This window comes from Tyto alba, unplaced genomic scaffold, assembly GCF_018691265.1.
Source record: "Tyto alba isolate M040663 unplaced genomic scaffold, T.alba_DEE_v4.0 Super-Scaffold_2, whole genome shotgun sequence".
Lineage (NCBI taxonomy): Eukaryota > Metazoa > Chordata > Aves > Strigiformes > Tytonidae > Tyto > Tyto alba.
Window position 1 is genome coordinate 63,084,445 of NW_024881282.1, and position 21,046 is coordinate 63,105,490.

The window sequence follows — 21,046 nt, forward strand, 5'->3', positions numbered from 1 at the left end:
CTGACAGCCATGCTGGTTCGGAGGAGGTTTGTTGTTGGTGCTCTCTTTGGTCACAGGATGTGGCTCATGGAGCCATGACCGCAAAGAGAGGGACGGATGACCCTCCCTGCCGTATTACTCCATTAACCTTCTCCCACCTCCTGCCATTCTTCTCTTGTGCTCACACTTCAGTCTGGCCTGACTCTGTCTCTTGCTTACATTGTGTTTTGATTGCCAGGTCTCTGGCTTTTCAGCAGCCTGGTCCTTGAACCACAGCTCTCCGTTGCAGTCTCATAAAGATTGTAGACAAAGTCGTGTTGCAAATGCAAGTACATCCCTGTATCAGTGAAAGCCTTGGCTGAACTGGGTAATGACCCCGGTCTGTCAAGGGGATTGATGCCACACAGCAATCCAGCATTATTTAGCTTGGGTTCTTCACTATTTGCTGGAAAGGGCTCTGTATTGCACTACTGTGATGACACTAGACAGTCTCTTACTTAGTGCTTTCATTAGCCTGTTACTTGTCAGACAAGACTTTTGCTGTCTGTTGAATCCTATGAAGGTGGGTTTTGATAAGAACAACTTACGGGTAGTTAAATGAAAATTAGGAATTAAGAAAAAATGGGATAGCCAAGTCAATGCTGGGGCAGTGGAGGTTGCCTCTGAGGCATGCAAGAAGGCTCATGATGTGAGCGGTATTTTGAGGGTACAGTGAGTGACGGTGGTTAATGGGGAATCTCTGGACCCTGGCAGGGTGGGCGCTTGTCCCCATTCCTCAGGTGGTCACTAGTTCTTTGTCTCAGACAGAAGAAGGCTGTTTCTGGACAATAAATGAGTGAGGAATGGGAGCACAAGGAAGAAGACTTTTGTAAGGCTTCAGTCATGTCTGTGTAAAGGGCAAGTGTGTGCCACATGGGAGAGTTAATACTTATTACCGCAGAAACACATCTGAGGACTGTGTAGAGAGCACAGATTTGAAATTTGACAGTTCACCTCCTTCTGGCATGGTCTGAAGCTTTTAAATAGAAACTGTACTGGCACTCTTGAGCAGCTATTACCTAGCGTGAAGATCTGGAAGTAGGGGAGGCACCAGGAGGCTCACTGCACTCTGCAGACCTGGTTCCCCACATGCTGCTCAGGAGAGTGAGTACCAAAAGATGAGTCTAAGGAGCACGGGCTTACACGGGTTCAGTGAGCACATGGCTGCTGAAAGGGGGGTAGTGGTGCTGAGGCACAGCTGCATGTAGCTGAAGGGGATCATAAAACAGGTCCAGCAGAGCCTAAAGCTTTGGGTTTGTGAACTTTTGGTGCTGAGAAATACAGAAATCCATTGCTGGCTGCTACAGAAGCAACAAAATTATGCCATGGTATTGCCAGAAGAAGTATGATTTTATCTGATTGTGAAAGAAAATTAAACAACTGAGTTTTCAATATTTACCCTGAGCTAAAATGATGCATCTTAAGAAGATGAAAAGTTTTGTTCGTTGCCAACGGTATATTAAATCATCTGTCAGTTGGAAGAAAAAAAAGCCAAAGACTTGATTAAGAGGATATTTTTCTCTGATGTCAGTGATGCCTTGAATCAAGGAAATTCAGAAAGTCAGTTATTTAACAACAAAGGCAAATAAGTAAATTGGTTGTCTGATTATTTTCAAGAAACATTAAAAAGCATTGTAACGTTCAAAAAATATAAACTCTTGTTTCTGAACTACTATCTAGCCCATTTACTGTGCAATACCCCAAAGTGCATTATGGAAAATTCCTTGATTTGGGAAATCAAAGGTTCTAATGATCTTCCTTTATTTGCAGAAGCTTCAGAACTGCCTGACACAATCTGTTTCATTGGGCTTGATAACATAAAAATGGCTAGTCATGTCATCACAGCATGTTTTTTTTCGTTAGACTGCATTTGAAAGAGTTACTTCTGTAGTATTAGATCTGCAAAAGAGTCCTGTTACTACTGCATTTTCTAATTTTTTAAAAGATGCTAAAAGGTGGAAAGCAAAGACACACTTTCTGTGGCTTACCACTAGTATTTCCTAATGTATTAAAATCTATTTATTATACACTCTTAAACCTACCTCAGTCTAATCATTAGCATTATTGGGGTCTTAATTTGGAAAAAGTCAGATATGGTTTGCTAAAGTTTTCACTATAGAATGTTCCTCACAGAGATCTATGTTTATGCTTCAGTAGCTCTGCATTAGGAGAAAGCAGGATGTTGTGCTCTCAGATCCAGGCTTCCTGCTCCTTAAAACTTGCTGACCTTATTATATGTCTGTTTACCTCAAATGCAGTGATGGACAGAATAGTTTTCTTTCATGAATAGCCTTGGACAAATTACAGAAACCTGAAATATACTCAACTGTTAAGGCCGAGTTTCAATTTCAGGTTAATTCCAAAGGCATGTACAAAAATCTTGATATTCTGATTTTAGAAAAAAGTAAGACAAGAATAATCAAGTTATATGGACATCTGCTTTAAGTGCCATTATTTAAATAAATTGTGCACATTGTTGTCTCCTATATTCATCCAAGGCACCTCTGACTAAGATGGAAGGGCATTTTGATTGGGAGATTACAAGGGATGGTAGAGTCTGGGCCAGGAGGGGCTGCAGCCTTTGCGGTGGACTGGATACCCAGATTGGATTCCCAGTGGCAGGACAAAAGGCAATGAGCACATGCTGAAACACAGGAAATTTTGTCCAAATATGAGAAGTACACTTCTTTACTCTCAGGGTGGCCAAACACTGGTGCATGTTGCCCAGAGAGGCTGTGGAGTCTCCATCCTTGGAGACATTCAAACCCCAGGTGGATGTGGCCACGAGCAACCTGCTGCAGCTGGCCCTGCTTGAGCAGGGGGCTTGGACTCCCTTGCAATCTGTGCTTCTGTGTGGTGATTTAGGAGAGGCTTAAAGCAGAAGATATGGAGCGAGGCAGAAGAGAGGGGAGAAGAAGGCTTTTCTATGGGCTTGCGAAGAGGAGAGACATGGCTGTGTGCCGGGAAGGGCTGGGTGCTCCCCAAGGGGAGGGACGAACGCTGGTGCAGCAGAGCTCTGGGTTGGGAGGAACAGGACAAGCATGGGACAAGTCTGGGAAAAGGAGGGCTGGGACCTGAGCTTGGCTGTGGCTGGGTAGGTGGAACAGGTAGCCACCTTGCTATACCCATTTCATCGAACCTGAATTTTGGCTTGAGTAAAGATCTATGGACAGGAGTGTCTTGCTCAGTTTGAGCCATCCTCAGGAGGTGGTTTATCACTTCACCATGACTTTTTGCAAGGGGGCTGTTCACACCCTCCATCACCTGGTCCTGTAGGTTTTTATTTGATTTGGTTTTGCTTTGTGTTTATTGCTGCAGACTAGTAGTCCTTGTCTGTTACAAACTAGTAAAGTACTCTGTTTTAAATAGGCAGTATTAACAACAACAGAAAATCAGAAAAATTTAAAAGACAGATTTTAAAGAAAATAAATGCATTAACTGCAGCTAGCTAACCAGGAAATTACCCCTTCAGAAAGCTCCTGCCCTCGGGGCATCTCCTAGCTCTGTAGTTTAGTGCATGTAAATCTACTGCACTTTGCAGCAGAACTGAACCATGATTGTAGCTATTGAAAATAAAATATTTCAGTTCCCTTTTGGCTTCCACAGTGAGCATGCAGCATGTGTCTGTCCACTGCCTGCGTCAGGGCGGGCCCTTATCAAAGGACACATAGGTCATATTTGAACAAGTGGGGTTTTTTAAATCTTTTATGTTATTTCAGAGCAAAATAAAAGTTATTGGCATTTTTTTCAGCAACTGTTATCTAACTAACTGCATGTAAATTGATGTTAATTCAAGCTAGTAAATGACAATGAAAAGTCGGTGGAGGCTTAGTTTGCTGATGAAATACAAATTCATGTATGTGTTGCTTTCATTTGCATTTGTAATGCAGGGCTGAAGTTGAACCAAGTGAACTATTTTTTTCATAGGATTTATTCTGTAAAAATAATTGCTCTGGTAAGAAGCAATTATTGCATACAATGAAAGCAATGTTCCAGAAAAGTCTTAACTCTCTCTGCACAGACACAAGATAGATATTTGGAATAAGTGGTACGTTGAGCACATGATTAAGACATAGTGGGACTTTCCACTGAGGTCTTTCCTTGGGGCCTGACACTGCATGCCAGGGGAGACTGCATGTTCATAGTTGGACACTTGATATCACATACCCTTTTCTTATTAAAGTACTTAACCCTTTGCTTTTCCCTACCTGTAATGTGTTGCACCAATTTCAGTCAAACACACAATTAGCAGCAAGAGAAGTAATGAAGCCCGAAAGCCTGTTTTTGCCGGTTGATGTGAGAGTTGAGGTCAGGGAAGGTGCCATGCTGGACCACGTTCATCCAGTGCACTATTCCTAGTGATATTTGGTGTGAGCTGAAGAAAGGCACAGCAGTCTGTGTCATATATTTTGGAATATGTTTTCTTGAGAATTTTCATTAAAAAAAAGATGAAAATACTTGCACAAGATACATTTCTCGTGCTGTTTGACTGAAATTTAAAGGACCCACAAGCCTCTGCCTTCGAGGCACTCTCTGGGTCCTGTGGCACAGCTGCAGCGATTCTGAGCCAGCCTTAATCAACCAAACCCAGGAGGCGAGTTGCTCCTTGTGCTTGAGGTTGTGTTTTGGCCAACCACCAAACCATTTTCCTCAAAAGATAAGTGGTGTCAAACCCTCCTTGCCTGTAGTGTAAACAGGGCCAGAGGCTAAAGTGGGTAAATAACACTGACTGATAACAAATGGAGCTAAGCAGAGCCTGTAGCCATCTGAAGTCTGATGGGTTTCATGAAGCATCAACCAGAGTTGCTTTGAGGTAATCTGCCTACCCCGCAGGCTAAGCAGAGCTGTAGGTGCTCTACTACAAGCTGAAGCTCTTCAGTCTGGTTTGACAACTGATTAGGTGGTGTTAAATAAACAAATCGGGTATGTCAGAAGGGCCACAAACCCTTTGACTTGAAGAAAAGAGTGAGTCTCTTGCTTAAATTTGTTAGGAGGAATGTCTCCAATTTCAGGGGAGACTTGCTCTTTGGTGAAGTGGTGCTTGCTAGTTTTATCCACTTTGCGTATCAGCAAACGGTGTGCTCATCATGACCTTCCTGCCTCAGCTGATGAAGTTGATAAACTCTGTGTGCCATCTAGTACTGGACACAAGCCCTTGAATCTTTCATGATACTGATGTCAGACGAGTGGCACAGTGCTTCCAAATACCAAGAAACCTCTGGTGTAATGGAGATTTATGCAGCTGCAAGGGGGAAAAGGGTGTCTCTCTCAGCTGAATGCCTGCTCTTTGGGTGACATGATCATGCTGAAGCCTGGGACCTGTTCAGGGGGAACTTGCACCCATAGCAGAGGTCATGGTTCAAGGTAGGTTTGGAGTTCAGGAATCTACTTTTCCTTCTTTGAAGTATGGGGCCCCTGACCTTGGCATAGCCTTTTTTCCCTATGCTTCCTCTAAAACTCCCAGACACAAAGGAGTCTTCTCCTGTACATATTCTTCTACACATGTGTAGATGTCTGCATCTGAGCAGCTCAAGCCAGACTCTGCGTGTATTCTCTCTGTAGTCAGCAGAGAGAAATAGGCACTGCTGGAGTTAGCAACTGCTGAACCGACAACAAAACTGTTCAGAAAATTAGTGCTCTCTAATCACGCTGACCAGGACTTTTCCTGAGGTGAGTGTTGTGGAGTTTGGGAGCTGCAACCTCCATGTCTCCATCTTCTCCTTGTGCTGCTGGAATACAGCAGCTCTGTGGGTACCACCACCCACCTCTCCAGCGGAGAGGCCAGGAAGGGGATACCAGCACCCTGGCCCTGAGCAGTGTGGTCTGCTCAGAGGGAAGCCCACAACTAGTATCAAGTTTCTGAGAAACCTGAGTAGTGTTAAGGTCTGATCATTTAATTGCCATGAAGTTGTCAGTGCCACTTACTATCACGCCCATCTGGAGTCACAGTTCTACCATGGTGTTCATACATTGACCATCACTGGACATAAGGCATGAGCCATAGTTACTGAGGCTTCTTTGTGTTTTGGCAGAATGGTGGTTTGCTGTAAGAGGGACCCTGTGAACCAGTAAGTGCTGTGAGCTCCTGGAAAAGGTCTGCTCTACATCCTAAGATGAGTTCCCACATGGAGTTGGGCTTGGGAGTCTCTGCAGTTTCCCTTTGTGACTGGTCCCTGATGGGAAGGTTGTTGGTGCAATTGACTGTCATGAGGAGGGCAGATGCCACCACCCTTTCCAATGTTGTTTTCCTCTAACTGTTTACGTAAGCCTTCTATTACCATGACTAAATGCCTAAAATTTTCTTTAGTGCTTCGTTTAGGAGAGCATTTCCAAGATGTTTGTCAAGTTTAAGAGCCTACTTCTCCTAAAAGCCAGTGGTACTATGCTTAGGTGCTTTGGTGGGGTCTTCCTCTTTCCTATACATTTGTTCCTCAGGCTGGCCCATATCCACCTAAGTCTTTTTTTTTTTTTTTTTTTTTTTTAATTTGGAGAACATCACATTACCAGGAGGGATTTTACTCTTCTGGTGTTGAGTGTTCAGCAAATGAGACTACTACTTGAAACCTGTGGTCTGAGGCTCATCGATGGATGTCTGTGCCTGCAGCAACATGCCGTGCAGGGATTCCCAACACCAATCAAGCTGCAGGTTCAGGAGGGACTCTTGCTTGGCTTGTTTTATTGACTCTTAGAAGCTCTTCCTTCTTAGGAAAAGCTATGATAATCAAGTTATCCAAACATTTGCTAATTTTTGTGATTAATCTTTTTTATTCTGAGAGAGGAATTTTACATCTCTAGTCTTTGGGGCTGGCACCTCATGGAAGCTGAGCAGAACCCCTGGCAAGAGGGGCTGGGCCATCACCAAAATGCTGCATCTTGAGAAAACCATAATCCTTAAATGACTACAGCTTTTCCCATGAAACTAGTGAAACAGTTTCCAGTGGACTTGGTTTCCTGGCTGACTCTGCAACTGTGTTATATTTATGACTGCAGTGTCCGCTCATCCAGTGTTATGCATAATCATGTCCACATAGGAAAATAAAAATAAAACTCTCAACTGAAGTTTTTTCCCAGGGTTATGTTACGGATTCCTTTATGTCTGCTAGGAAATGTGCTTAACACATCACTCACTCATCCAGCAGGGACCTTCATAAGTTATCTCTTCCCTGTCCAATTCCTTGCTGTCACACGGCACGTGGGATAACTGTTTCTCCTATCTCTTCGCTCAGTTGGGTTGAAATGGCTGACAGGTTCCAGAGTTACTAAACAGGAACAGACAGAGCATGTTCATGTGAGCAGCTAAATTCCTTGGACACCTTCTTACCTTGTTTTGTGGATATTCCCTCATAGGCTTAGAAGTACTTCTTAATTTTTCCCATATGTACAGTGAAATCATTGCTATTTATAATGTCAGATTTAACGTTCTTATTGTGTTTACTCAGACTGAGAAGTAATTTAAATTTGATCGTCCTCTCTCAACAATCAAACTTACTCCTAATTGTGGAGTTTTGGCATTAGATCAGACATTATTAATGCAGACTGTAATGCAATGTTGGCAATGTTTACTACTCTTCTAAGTCTCTCCGACTTATTTTTTATGCATATAAATTGGATATTTGTGTTTTTTGGGGGCACACATGTTCCCTCTGATGCCAGTTTGCATGTGGCTTATTATGAGTTGGCCTTAATCCTAATTTGTGGTCCCTCAGAGTTGCATTAAAAATTATGACAGTTTTTTATAACCTGTTTTCTATTTTGTTATCCACTTCTGTTCAGTCTGACCTTTGAGGCTTTCATGTGTACTTTATGTGCAGTCCTGTGGTAGGTCCTTGGAAATGGCCCTGATACTAGGATACAAAAAAAACCAAACCCAAAATATTTCAGGTATATCCCTCAGTATAGAGAATACACACTTTTTTTTCCTTCTAATAGTTTATTCCTTCAAAAAGGCATTTAAATAACTGTTTATTTAAATGTATTTAATTTAACCACAGTCCTGATTTGGTTGTTTTCATTGTTTTTAAGTTCTCCTTGGATCATATCAAAAGGTACTGTGTTCTGCTGGGACATTTTTCAGGTACAGTCGTGGCCCCATTTCATCACACAGTTGTATGCATTTGGAACAAAACTGTTCTCAGAATTTAACGAAGCCATTGCACATGCTCTGTTGAGCCACGGGGCTTCATATTATTTAAAAAATAATGCATTTAATTTGGATTGGATATGTCATTTGCACACACTGAGTAGATTGTCACCCTGTGTTGGTAACTGTCTTAGATATTTGTGTATAAACAGTTTTATGTTTAAAATGAAACCAACCAAACTGAAAAGCAAACCAACAAAACCAAAATAAAGAAGAGGTGAATCATCATCCTAATCTTTTGATAGTACCATACAGAAGTTGGTCTATACTCTGCCACTTACAAAATAATACTGTCTTATTTTCCAGTCTCACACTGAATACTGGAAGGGAAGTGGTTGATCAAAATGGAAGATTTATTCTGTATCCTCTGCTGTAGGGAATGGGAATACCTTTCTGTTCTGTTGCTCCCTGTTACTAGGCCCCAAGTTTTCAAGTAGAGTCCAGGGGCTACTACCAGGGGAGAAACAGATACTGTATTGCTTAGTATCTCAAGGCTCTGTCACCTACAGAAGCTTCTGGTTCCTGTGAGAAAACAGGAGGCCAGGATTTAGGGTTTCTTCAAGATTATGAGGCTAGCGAGGAGCAAATACCCAACCCTTTGAAGAGAGCTAGTCACCTGCCTAGGACCCACACTCTCAGCTCTATACTAGAATTAAGTGCTTAAACTGGGCTAATCCTTTCTTACTTTCTTTCTTGTACACAATATTCTTCACATACAGCTTTCTATATGTGATACTCTACCATTTCATAACTGCTGGAGCTTCATGTCCATTAGATGTGCCCCAGATGGGTGGCCTGGGAGGGGCAGAGCACTCAGAACTTTGTTAATTGCTGAGCATCTCCTCAGAGCTGCCTCTCGCTGCTCATAGTGAATGGTTTGCAGTAATCATCTACAGAGCATTGTTGAAGCTACGATCTTTGTTAAAATTGAAGTTGAAAGGCATTGCAATAATGTAATAATTGGCTATTATGATTCGTTGTATCTCCTTTTAAAAAATCAATCTGTCTTTCGAACTTCATCTCTCAGACAAGGACCAACATAGACATAGAAAGATTTTTTGGTGACAAAATTAAGTACTTGTTCTTCAGTCTGTCTTGTTATTTGTGTGTGTGTGTGCATGCGTATGTTTGCTCAAAAAACTTAGTTGTTCTAGGCATTGTCTAAAAATGTTGCAGAAAAACAATTTTTACATGAAATGGGGTTAAATAAATGCAATATAGACTACAGAGAAATATTTAAAAAATCAAAACAAGAGCAAGTAATAATAAAAAGAAAAAAAACCTTCCTTGAGTCCAGAAATTGCTCTGGTATAAAATCCTTTTTCTATGTTGAACATGATGAAGACCTTGACTTTTTTTCTGCCAGCAGTCTCCTTCCTTTCTGTGCCAATGCAATAGGGGAACAGGGAGTTGCAAAGAAGGAATGTGCGTTGAAAACCCCAAACAAAAAGTGATAAGATGGCTACGAGGAGAACAGTGAGGACGTTCCAGACAGCTCAGATGTTCAGGGATATTTTCCACTGGCTAGCCAGTCCCCTTGCCTCCATGTCTGGGCTGCCTGGTCCTATCTCTGCTGCCTGCCTCGCTCCCTGGGCTGCTCTTCTCCTCGCTGCCCAGCCTGGCTCCCGCTGGGAACGCGCTTGCGTTTCCATAAATGAAGTGCTATAGACGTTTCCTTCCAGCGGGACATGCCTGTTATTGGCTCTCCTTGGCTCTGAATGGTGTGTATTCCAAGCTGGTGGACCCCATGGGACCCCTGCCTGCTTGCCTGCTGAGATGCACTCATCAGGGCTGTCCTCCCTCACAGCCGGCTACGCTCCCCCCTTCCCATGGCCACGGCTCCAAAGGTGCCATTTCTGAGACACTGGCTTAATTTAGTGAGGGAGGTATTGGAAAAGTGCCCTGCAGATGGGTGATTGTTCACACCTCTGTTTCGGGGACTCAGTATCTCAGCATCAGCACAGGCTGCTTGGTTTGGTTGTTTGGGGGGGTTTGTTTGTACCTTAAATACGTGATCCTGTGAGATGAGAAGCTGAAGTTGTACCACCATGGTAGAATCTCCCTGGCCTAATCATGATGTCGACTTTTTTCACCAGAGATGTTTATTAAAATTAATTAAGGGTCAGCAAAGTTGAGCAAAATAAGGCCAGAAAAAGTGTAAAGCCAAGGAGCTGTAGCTCAGTGCTACATGCTGCTCTTTGGCTTCATTTTTCTCTAGAGCCTGAAAAAACACCCTCCAGTATTTTGTTGGTGTCATGTTGATCAGTAAGTGGTGTGGCAGCTGTTGCCAGAGCTGACAAAATCTACAGAAGCTGGAGATTGTCACAGCATGGGTGACTAGAGGTCTCACTGGGATTTAAAAAGGGAGCTAACTAGTGTTCCTAGAGGCAAAATAAATGCCTTTTGGGGGTTGCTGAATGATGTGGACTAACTACACAGTCACTTAGAGATTTCCAATAGCACCTTAAATGCATTACATTTTTTAATGTCTTAAAAAACTTCCAGTTTTAAAAAATTACCAGAACGGGGAACTTGGAAAGTAAAGTCGAGTTTAACTAACATAATAAAAAGCCTTCACATCTTTGAGGACGATTGAGATTATCCTATACTTTCCCCCCAGAGACTTGAGGGTGTGGGACCCGGTCCCTTGCCCCGGGGGAGACAGGTGAGACCTCCCCTGTTGAGGTGGGGGTCTCCTTTTTCACAGGAGAAGCTCACAGGTGGAATGGATTCATTTCCTGTTCCCAGAGTTTCTCCTGTGTAAAAGGAGATTAGGCTCAAAATGAAATGTTTCTCTGGTGACAAGAGAGAATAAAGATTTCTGGTTTAGTGGATCAGTGTAAGGCATGTGTACAAATCTACCTCTGTTGGTAGCTCAGATTTCCTGCTTGCTCTGTTTTTCTTCAGATAAATTACTCTAGAGCAGGAATTTACATCTGTATAAAAGTTTAACATTTCATTATCCAGCTTCTTTATTAAAACTCAGACTATGCTTTAGGGTTTAGACACATGTCCTTACAAAACAAAGTAAAATATATACATTATTTTTCTGCAGTGATAAACTGAGGAATAAAGCATATCTGCTCCGAGACTGACAGTGGTTGAGGAGCACATCCCTTTCTCTGGAAAATGTGAGTGTATAGGAGAGAGCTTTGAATAGCATATGTATTTGCAGCTTTAAATACTTGTTGAGAAATGTATGGAAGTTACATTGTAAATGAATCTAACACTTGAAAGTCTTGTGCAGTTTGTAAGCAAGTCACAGCAATGCTAACACTTGCAGGAGATTCCATTTGACATTATCTATACACTAATTTATATTATCTTCACTGCTGTATAAGAGAGAAACTTTCTCACAGGAAGAGATTAAATTTGTTGACACTTCTTTACAGAATAAACCAACAGCAAAACTCAGGGTAGGAAACAGAAATTCATAGTTTTGCTAGCCAGCTTGCAAACTAAAAGGTTAGTTTCTTACAAGAGCAGAAGATCAGATTTTAACACTTTAAGCCATTTTACGAAGTGTTTTAGGTAGACTTGAAAGAATTTCAGAGAAAGTCTTTCAGTGGCCTGTCAAGAGTCACCTTCCCCACAAGGAAAAGCATTGACCTGGTAAGCCCAATGCTAATGAAATAGATTATTATGAAATCCTTCCATAGATACTGCATGGGTTGTTTAGGCTTTTCGACTGCCTATCTGCGTCAGTGTAATGAGAACTTGGCAGAGGGCCTGGGCTCCGTGATACCTTCAAGGATGTCATTGGAAAGCCCTGAGGTTTTGCATCTTCCTGGAAACAATGCTGTGGGAAGTTCAGATCTGCTCATCAGAGCAAAACTTATTCTTCAGCCGTTGCACAAATGCACTAGGGTTTTTGTTCCAGAGTTTTGTGTTTAAAGATGCTAGGAGACTTACCCGTACATAATAAACATGTTTATTTTGGGAATTTGCCTCAGTTACTGGAAAGTCAAGCCAGAACACTTGCTTTGCTCCATGTACTGCAGCTTCTTATCAAGCTGTTTTGACTGAAGGAGGTGTTACTGGCTCCAAATAGTCAAAATAACTAGTTCAGTTCTGGGAACAGCAAAACTATGGTACTTGTCAGAGGATTTGTGCCACCGTCATTATAGCATTATGGTCAAATACAATTTGGATGGTGTCTTCCTGGTGCTGAACATTTGTGCACGTGACTGCAAATATTCATTAAGATTAAACAGCCAGGCCATTAATTCAGGTGCTCAAGTACAAATTTGAGGTTAGTCATTGCCTAAGGGTTGATTTGAGTCACTGTGCACCAGTGTCCTGTCTGCCGATGGAGACATTAAAAGTTGCCTGTTAGTGTGTTGTGAGATGTCTCACCCCAGGGTATGGTCTCTCCCCAGTGGCTTTGTTCCAGAGGTGAAATACAGATAAATGCTCCCAAAAGCCTGGTGGTCCTAAGTATTCTCCTGGTGTGTGCAGAACACAAAGATACCATTCAATGTGTGGAATAGAAAGCAGGGAAACCATTGAAGAGTATTTTGTGCCAACAGAGGTTACCAGGAGAGGAGCTCGGTGTGCCTTGCAGGTGCCCCCCACCTGGGTGGGAAGGACAAGCAGATCAGGCTCTATGTAGCCTCTTGATCTTTCTCTTCCCTCGCAGCACCTGTGGGCCAGGGTTGTTGAGGGTCCATAGGGACATTGGTGGGCATGTGTGTTGTATGAGTTTGGGACCATGTTCCCCATCCCCAGGAGCAGAGGGATTGGCGTGGCAATGGACCACTCTAGCTCTGACCCGTACGTTGCTTTCCAGTCTGCTCGTAGGGCAGTGGTGTCCCCAGCCAACACCTGCTCAGTTCCCTAACGATTTAAGCACATTGAGGTCGTTGGGTGTTACTCATTTTGCCAGCCTGATGCTCATGGTGGCATTACGTATTTTGCAAACAGCACAAACCCCCTCAGCACGTGGAGCAGCAGGAGCGTTTGGGAATGGTTAACCCACAAAAGACCAGGAATGGAGGGGTGGGTTGGTTTTCTTTAAGTGCTTCACTGAATGGACTTGCATCTATCTCCTTTTTCCTCACCCACCAGCAGAGCTTTTCAGTCTTTGCTGTCTTGGGAACTGCATATACTTGTTCACTGAGACTTACCAAAAATGTTCTTGTTTTTGCCCCTTCCAGACAGCTGTTCCTATGGATGGCCCTCAACGTCTGGTAGCTTCTGACCATCAGTTTACTGCTTGGCTGCTCTCGCCAGCACAAGACAGGCAAATTCCTTTTCTCTGCAGGAGGATTGGAAGGAGCCAGATTAGGGCTTTGTTTCTATGTTTGAACATTTTTAAATTACTAAGGGTCAGAAAAAAGTACACTCAGTGGACTCAAAAATGCACTTGCAGGGGCTAAGAAACACTAGATCTAGATGGTTTAGAAGAATAAAAAAGAAATAAGGAAAATATTTCTTTGGTTGCTAGGATGCCTTTTTATCAGTGAGATCAGTGTGGTTTGGGGTTTTCCTTTATATTTAGATGTGTAACTTATTATGGTTAGAGCATTGCTACAGTGTATTCTGACAATAGATTTAAGTAAATGAGACAGCTGGCTAACACTTTGATGTGAAAATTAGGTATGAAGTGTAGATTGGTGCAGGATTTTAATTTTCCTTCAAAGGAAAAATAATGAAGAGTTAGTGATAGCAACTCATGGTTATTCTTTATTGAAAATGCCATAAGTGGCATTTACTAGGACATTTGTCCCTAAAATTTATTCTGTTTGCACAGAAACACTTTGCATCTCATGCAGCTGAGAAAAAGCGTGTGAATTCAAGGCAAATATTTTCCTGCCAGCGTTCAAGCTCCGGGTGGGGGCTTTATCATCACAGAGGGAAATATATGTCTGGTTCTTTGTCTTCTGCTTTTTGTGACAAAGGAATTCCCATTTGAATTGCTCTGCTCCGTCCAAGCCCCCTCCGAGGCTCTGGGTTAGCAGCAGTCAGTCTTTGCAGTGTCCTGACGTCATCCAGTGTATGCATTAGCTCTGCTATTGTCTTACGGAGAGCAGGGGCTGGGGATTGCAGTATCTGGTGGCCGCTACCTATTTATGCCTGCCGGTATCACGGAGAGGACGCTGGCCTGCCCTTATCTCTTGGATTTAAACCCAAAGCTCCGGCTTTTTGCTTCCTGAAGAAGGACCTTTGCTGCAGTTGCAAGGAAAAGCTGACTGCGGTGTGGAGCAGAGGAGGGGAGAGGAGGAGAGAAGAGAATCTGGCAGCTTGGAGAGCCTGGACTGCATTGTCTGGATTCATGACCCCTGCTGTGTAGCAGTCTCATCCCTACTCTCATACACTCCCTCTGTCTTCCACTCTTTTTTCTTCTTTCCTTTATAAAATAGCAGCATCTGGGGCCAGCCATGTTTGGCACTGAATCTTCATGTAAGTAAATGCATCCCACTTACATCCTTTTTCTGTTGAGAATAGGGCTTGTTTTAACCTCGCCGTACCCACCGTGCTTGCGTTCCCTTTGCTGTATGTTGTTGGCTAAAAGCTGTGGTCCTCGCCTGTTTACAAAGGGATGAAAGATGCCGGAGGGGAAGCATTTACCTCCTCCCAACTGTGGGTGCATCCTCGGTGCTGGCAGCAAGGCAGCGTAGGGCTGTCGGCATTGCTGAATTCAGGCCACTGAAAGATGGGGAGAAAAAGGCAGTTTTGCTTGAATGTGATAGTTGATAAGATCATGTCTGTCAATGATCAGGAGCTGCAAACGCTCTAGTGAATGCGCTACTTGGGTGATATGTTTGGGGACTGGGAATGCTGCAGCATTAGATGGGTGAGAGCTGGGGGAGAGTGATTTAATCAGCAGGAAAGGACTGTCTATCTCGTTCGCTTCGTTTTTTGTTTCTGGGAAAAAGGAGGCTTGCGTGGGATCCCTCCTGTAACCGGAGAATCCAAAATTAAATTAGGTGGAATTCTAAGTATGAGGTGAAAAATGCAAAATAATACGATCATTTATTTGTTTCTTCCTAATCTTTGTGCTGGAAAATCTTAACTGAGGCAGTCCGCTGTACAAAAGCAAGGCAGACGCATGTCATTGAAAACTAGCCAGTTTTGCTTCAGCAGGAACAACAATTACCTGCCTGGCAAATCTGGCTGTGGAGGAAGGCTGGGGGTTTATGTATAAATAATGCTGCTGGCGACAGTGCAGCTGTGTGGAAACCAGTCTGATCCAGTGATTTTCAGGTGACTGAAAAACAGAAAACAGTCTGTTTACACCGCATTTTGTGCACAAGTAGTACTGCATGGTGAGAACGTGTCTCATTTGAATATGAAGCGGTGGCTTTTTTAGAGAGTTATATCGTGCAGTGGGGTGTAATGTCTCTGTGCCATTAGGCTGGGACCTGTTCTGGAGCAGCGGGAAACCTCAGAATCACGTCCTCCTGGCTGTCAAACCCTCATGTTCCCAAAGGGTTAATCAGTCCTGTTGCCTGCCTCTGGCAGCTCCCCCCCTCCTCTGCCACAACACCTGGTCAAGGTCAGGCAGCACAAAACCAGAATTTGCCTTTAGCTTTCTTTTGTTTGGGGGACCCATTTTTCATGCATGGTTGTAAACATGTTTGCAGCTCGGAGTCAGTGGAGCGTGAGCAGAGATGCCAAACGTTGTCGCTGCATCTGTTTATACCCTGCCAGATCTGTAAGCTCCAACCTGCGTGTCTGTGGGGTCTGCCTCTGCAAAATGCGTATTAACGTGCTTCGAGATAAAATCAGTGGTGTACCTGCCCTCTTGCAGAAAGGGCGTACTGTATACTCGAAAAGTCAGATTATTTAGCCTTGTTCATTTTTGTGGTTCTCTCTTGTTTTATGAGGTGCATTAATAAACAGCTGGCTTGTCACATCGGGCTTTTGGCTAAAGTCGCTGGGTTGCACCACCAGCAGCTGTGGCTGCTTCTGTTTCCATGGTTCCGACAATTTAGAAAAGGGCAATGGGAGCTTCCCTAACAGCCACTGCCTGTTTCCCAGAAGGGCCTAGCGGCATTATTTGCCTTTTAAAAAGGGGTTAAAAGCAACACGACCAGTTGCCATCGGTCCAGAGGCCAGTCCCTGCCTGCACTCCCCAGCCAGACGAAGAGGAAGGCAGCGTGATGGCCTCGCCTTTGTTCAGACCCCCTCCCCTACACCTCTGCTCAGGCCGGGACCGTGTGCCCAGGGGCCCTCCTGGGACACGGGAGCTCCACTTCAGGTGGGACCGGTTGTCCTTTTGCCTCCGGGTGCTGGCAGCCGGGGCGGGGGGGGGAGAGTGGGGTTCCTGGTGCTGCCCCCCGCACGCCTGCCTGCGCAGGGCCGCCCGTGCGTAACCAGCCCTGCCTGCGCCGCTGCGGGAGAAACGGCGGGATTGCTTTCCAAGAAAGAAAATTGTATCAGAATTAGTTTTAATCAAAATGCAGTCACGGCTAGGGGTCTTTGGTCTCCCCCCCACCCCCTCCTGTCGTCTCCGTATTTCCAAGCTGTCAAATGTCAGCAGTGCGACTAATTGTTAATATTTCTGTCCGGCTAGAATGTAAAATAAATAAAATAAAATAATAAGATTCAGCATCATCTGGTACTTGGAAACGTGACAGAAGCCATTCCTCCTGCTGTCCAGAAAGCATGACCTGAGCAGATTACATTTATTTTTAATCCTGCTGTTTACACTTAGTATTCAGGCTTTTATTTCTCTTTTCTCTAATTAAAAAACCAAGAGAAATGGTCAGAAGAAAATCCTGGTTTAGAACCTTTACTCTGTCACTCAGTATCAAAATATTTTAAATGTCAAATCAACTCTCATTCAGCAATCCTGTTTTTTTTTTTTTTTTCTTTCTGCTTTTAACAGCAGTCAGAAGGGCAATAAAAGATAGTCCGAGGGCCATTGTAGAAACACAAGCATCTGCTTATCGCCGCCTGGATGCAGGGAAAGACAAACAGCAGGTGACGTCGGCCTGTAAAGGGGCATGAGGCAGCAGGCAATGCACAAACAGCTGCTAACGCTCCGGCATGTGATGAGCAAGGAAGGAGCACCGGGGTGGTGTTGGGGGGCTGTGTGCGTGGGGGGCAGCTCTCCATCCCACGCCACCTCTCCGGCTGACCCGACAGATTTATCTGCTCACTGTAATTGTTTCACATTCTGTAGGGGGTAAATAAAACCTGGTATCATAAAGCAGTGGGTTGAGAATGAAGTCTTTTGGAAGGTGGAATGATATTGCAGCGCTGCACCGAAGTGGGGAAGCAGTGGAGCTCTGAGCAAGTGGTGAGCTGATCCCCACGAGAAGCACACCCTGAGTTCAGGGAGAAGAGAGAACCCCAAGCCTAGGGGGAATAACCAGCAAAGATGCCTCGGCTGACTCGTAATACTGGCAGTTGCAGGCCTGCCAGAGAGACAACACAGACACAAATTAAACTGAAATGTGAGAGCAGCCACAGTTGGTGGAGCTCACCAATGCTGGGGGAGGTCAGGGAAATGCACCAAATCTTGTCTGTGTAATGGGAAGAAATGGGTCAGGGTGTGGTTCAGAGCCTGTAAAGCGAGCAAAGGGGTGCTCAGAGAGCCATTTCATGCATGTCTGAGAATGTGCACTATGTGTGCTTCAGATACCCCAGGCAGAGCAACTCAGTTGGTAGCTGCAAGGAGGGCACTGCACATACATGTGTATGCCGCTCGCTCCACCACTGCTGAAAGGACCCAGATGTGTGCTGTGAAAGTCTGGGGAGGTGTTCTGAGTACTGCTGCATTTGTTCATGCCAGGGTATTTTAACCTAACAGCAGTGCTAAACTGTGAGGGTTATATGGGAGGTTTTCTGGGAAATGCTCTTCCAGCCTGGGGTGTTCAGGGAGATGCTCGTGGTGGTCCTCGTCTGGTAGATCAGCAAGTGCACTCTGGAAAGAGGAGGGACTCTGGACCAGAGGAGAGCTGATCTAAGGGCAGGAGAAATGTAAAACCAAGGGACAAGTGGAGCTTCCCTCCGTTGTGAGGCTAATGATGGAAGGCTGCTCCCCATGGGGAGGCTGGGGAATCCTGTGGAGAAGGGGAAGCCTTGTCCACTTAAGTGTGCCAGGCAAAGCTGCTGGGCTTGTCCCAGGCTCACTGTACTGTCTTGTGCTCTGTCTGTTCAAAAAGTGCTTTTATTCCTAGGCATTGTTTTTCCCAAACTCTCTTCCAGTCAGAATGCAATAAATGGAAAATGTTGCACCAAGATATTATGGCATCAGAAAAGTAGTCGTGTAAACCCCAGCAATCAGCAACAGTCAACTGTGGAGAAATGAGAGAGCTCAGCATCAGATATTAAGAGCAAGGACGATCTGATTGGCATGGGTGCTGCCATCCTGGGCTGGTGTGCCTGCCTCCTCCTTTCCCTAGCACCAGTACTGACCCTCCAACTGTGGGGAGCCAGCCAAAACCTGGCCACTTCTGCGGGTAGTCAGTTTTGAGCATGTTGGCTCCCCAGGCTGGTTCATGGGGTGACTAGATGAGCAGTGGCACAAGGGAGGGTGGGACACAGCTGTTGAAACTGGTGGGATTGCAGTCTCGGCGAGAGTGGGCTCCACGGAACCAGAAGATGACCAAAATGCTTCTTTTTTGGGGCATAAATACCCACTGTTGTCCTCAAATGCCAAGAACAGTAATAACCTTAAGTACAGATACCTGGCATCAGATGACAGCCACAATTTCACAATGATGTTACACTGGTTTCTCAGGCAACTGTATGTCAAAGAGAAGTTACAGGAACATACCAGAAGCTGTGCTTTTAAACCAATACATTTGGCTGCTGAGGTTCCCCCTGTTTCTCATAGAGTCAGGATTGTTGAACAAATTACAGAACCAGGTCAAAGACAGGTTTGGCTACAGCCATGTCAAATGCCAGAGTAAACCTGGATTATGAAGGGGATTGAGATTGGAAGAGCTGTAATAAACTTCATAAATTCAGCAATGAAACTTCAAGATATTTGGAAGGCAAATGTAGACTCACCTCCTACTTTACAGTAGATTTTGAAGCTTTACGGAGTGCTTTTATTGTTATTTTTAAAATAAATGTATTTTTTAAAAATACGAACATGAGATAAGAGAGGATTTGGCAGGTTCTGTAAACTCCTTTGGCTGTATTACATTGTTAGATGCCTGAGGATATGTCTCAAAGGGCTTGCCTGTATGTGTGCTCAGGAGGACAGGGGCTTTGAATCTCAGCCCCTCCTTCTCAGGCAGCACCCATGGCAGTTTGAATTCGCTGTGTTGAGCTGTTTACAAGCATGGAACTGTTAGGAAAGTTTAAGTGCACCTTGCCTTTTCCAGCTCCACAAAGAAAAAGTGAATGGAAACATCTCACAGGCTAAATTTGACTCATGCATTTCACAGTCATAGATGATTTGGCTCTTGTAGCTCTGGATCACCTTTCCTACCTCATTTGTTTAGAGGTTGAAGGGATCTGATGTAAAGCTACTGAATACAGTGCTAGTGTCTGGTGTAGCTGTGTCCACACACAAGCTTCTGGAACAGGGAAGAAATCTCAAGGTGCATGCAGTGAATAGGGTAACCTTTTTTTTTTTCAGATTGTCAAGTTGGTTGGTCATTGCCATAGCTGAAAGCATGAACTGTCATTAGTGGAGGGGTCTGTGATTGGTCAAAGGTGACAAAAGATCTTTCAGATTTAAGACAAAAATCATAGAATAATTGAAATTGAAGGGACCAGCCCCTCCCTCAAAGGAGGACCGACTTCCAAGTTACAGCCAGTGAAAGATACTATGTCAATCCATCTGCATGTTTGCAAAATGGTATGAGATCAAAACAAGCTTCAACTTTGACCAGTTTAATTTACAGGACCAGAAATAGGGATAAATCTTTATGCCCAAGGACGACTGAAAGATTATTAGAATCCCTTAGGGCCGTGTGACCCAGATAGGAAGTGCAGTACATGCAGTGAGGACTCTGTCATATTATTTGAGCTAGTGTGGAGAAGGTAGAGTTTCATGTAATTTGGGGATAATTAGTGGGTATGCCCAGCAAAAAAACCCTTATTCACAGAACAATCTAAGTCATCCCTTTTCCTTTTAGCTAGAGTACCCTCCTTGATCCCTGAAGCAGCAGGGAAAGGTCTGTAAGGTGCTACAAAAAGAGCGTGTGGGATTCAGGGAGATAGAGTATTGTAGGTTTCAAGATTAATGGGTATCTTTCCTGTTTGGTGAAAATACTGATGTAACATCATTGTTTAGACCCTTTCATATGAAGGTCACTATCTATGAGAGATTACAGAGTCTTATAAATGCCATTATGTTCTCTGTTGCGAAGGATAGGATGCTGAGGCTCTGTGTTATGGAAATAAGCTGTACAACTACAGAGAAAAACACTTGCAACCCAGAATCTGGTGCAGCTCAGTGGAAAATTGTCTGGCTTTTCTGTGTTTGATCAAGGTGAAGCTTATGCTGAGAGATCAACTTAAGATGCTCAGAAACTGGAATGCGAGTGAACCCATGTTCTATCTAGACCAAGAAATGTGCTGCTGCTTCCCAGTATTATATGGAAAGTATTTGTGGAGTTCCTAGGGCTCTCTATGGGTTTCATTTGGAACTGACATCTTGACGTTTATCAAGTGTTTTGATCAGTACATGGGAAGTAGAAGAAAAATTCTTGTGAAACTACAAGGCAGCGATACAAAATCGAAGTCTGAGGTGTCTGACTTCTTTTGAGAAATCCAGTGGCTGGGAAGATCCTTCCTTGGTGCAGTGAAATGAAGGATACTGAGGTGACCCTCAGAGCATGCTAGATAGTGTTTCAGCCTAAAGTAGGAGCCTAAGGTGAAAGCATTACAAAGTTGGTGAGGTTTTCGGAGAAATTATATAGCTCAAGTGGGGGCTTTCCACATTTGTATAGCCCTTACAAAGCTTTTGTAAAGGTTTGA

General features: G+C 44.0%; 1 protein-coding gene across 6 annotated transcripts in view; it reads left to right on the forward strand.

Annotated features, from left to right (window-relative positions):
- The window catches only part of ST7 (suppression of tumorigenicity 7), a 154,245-nt gene that overhangs the window by 27,456 nt on the left and 105,743 nt on the right, over nucleotides 1-21,046 (forward strand). Inside the window, exon 1 of one of the 6 annotated variants that reach the window (XM_042792438.1) lies at nucleotides 14,162-14,560. The exons of the other annotated variants lie outside the window; for them this stretch is intronic. Coding sequence (XP_042648372.1) covers nucleotides 14,539-14,560 — 22 coding nt within the window. The 5' untranslated portion in view covers nucleotides 14,162-14,538. Of the gene's footprint in view, nucleotides 1-14,161; nucleotides 14,561-21,046 lie in introns of those variants that run through there. 6 annotated transcript variants of the gene reach the window in all.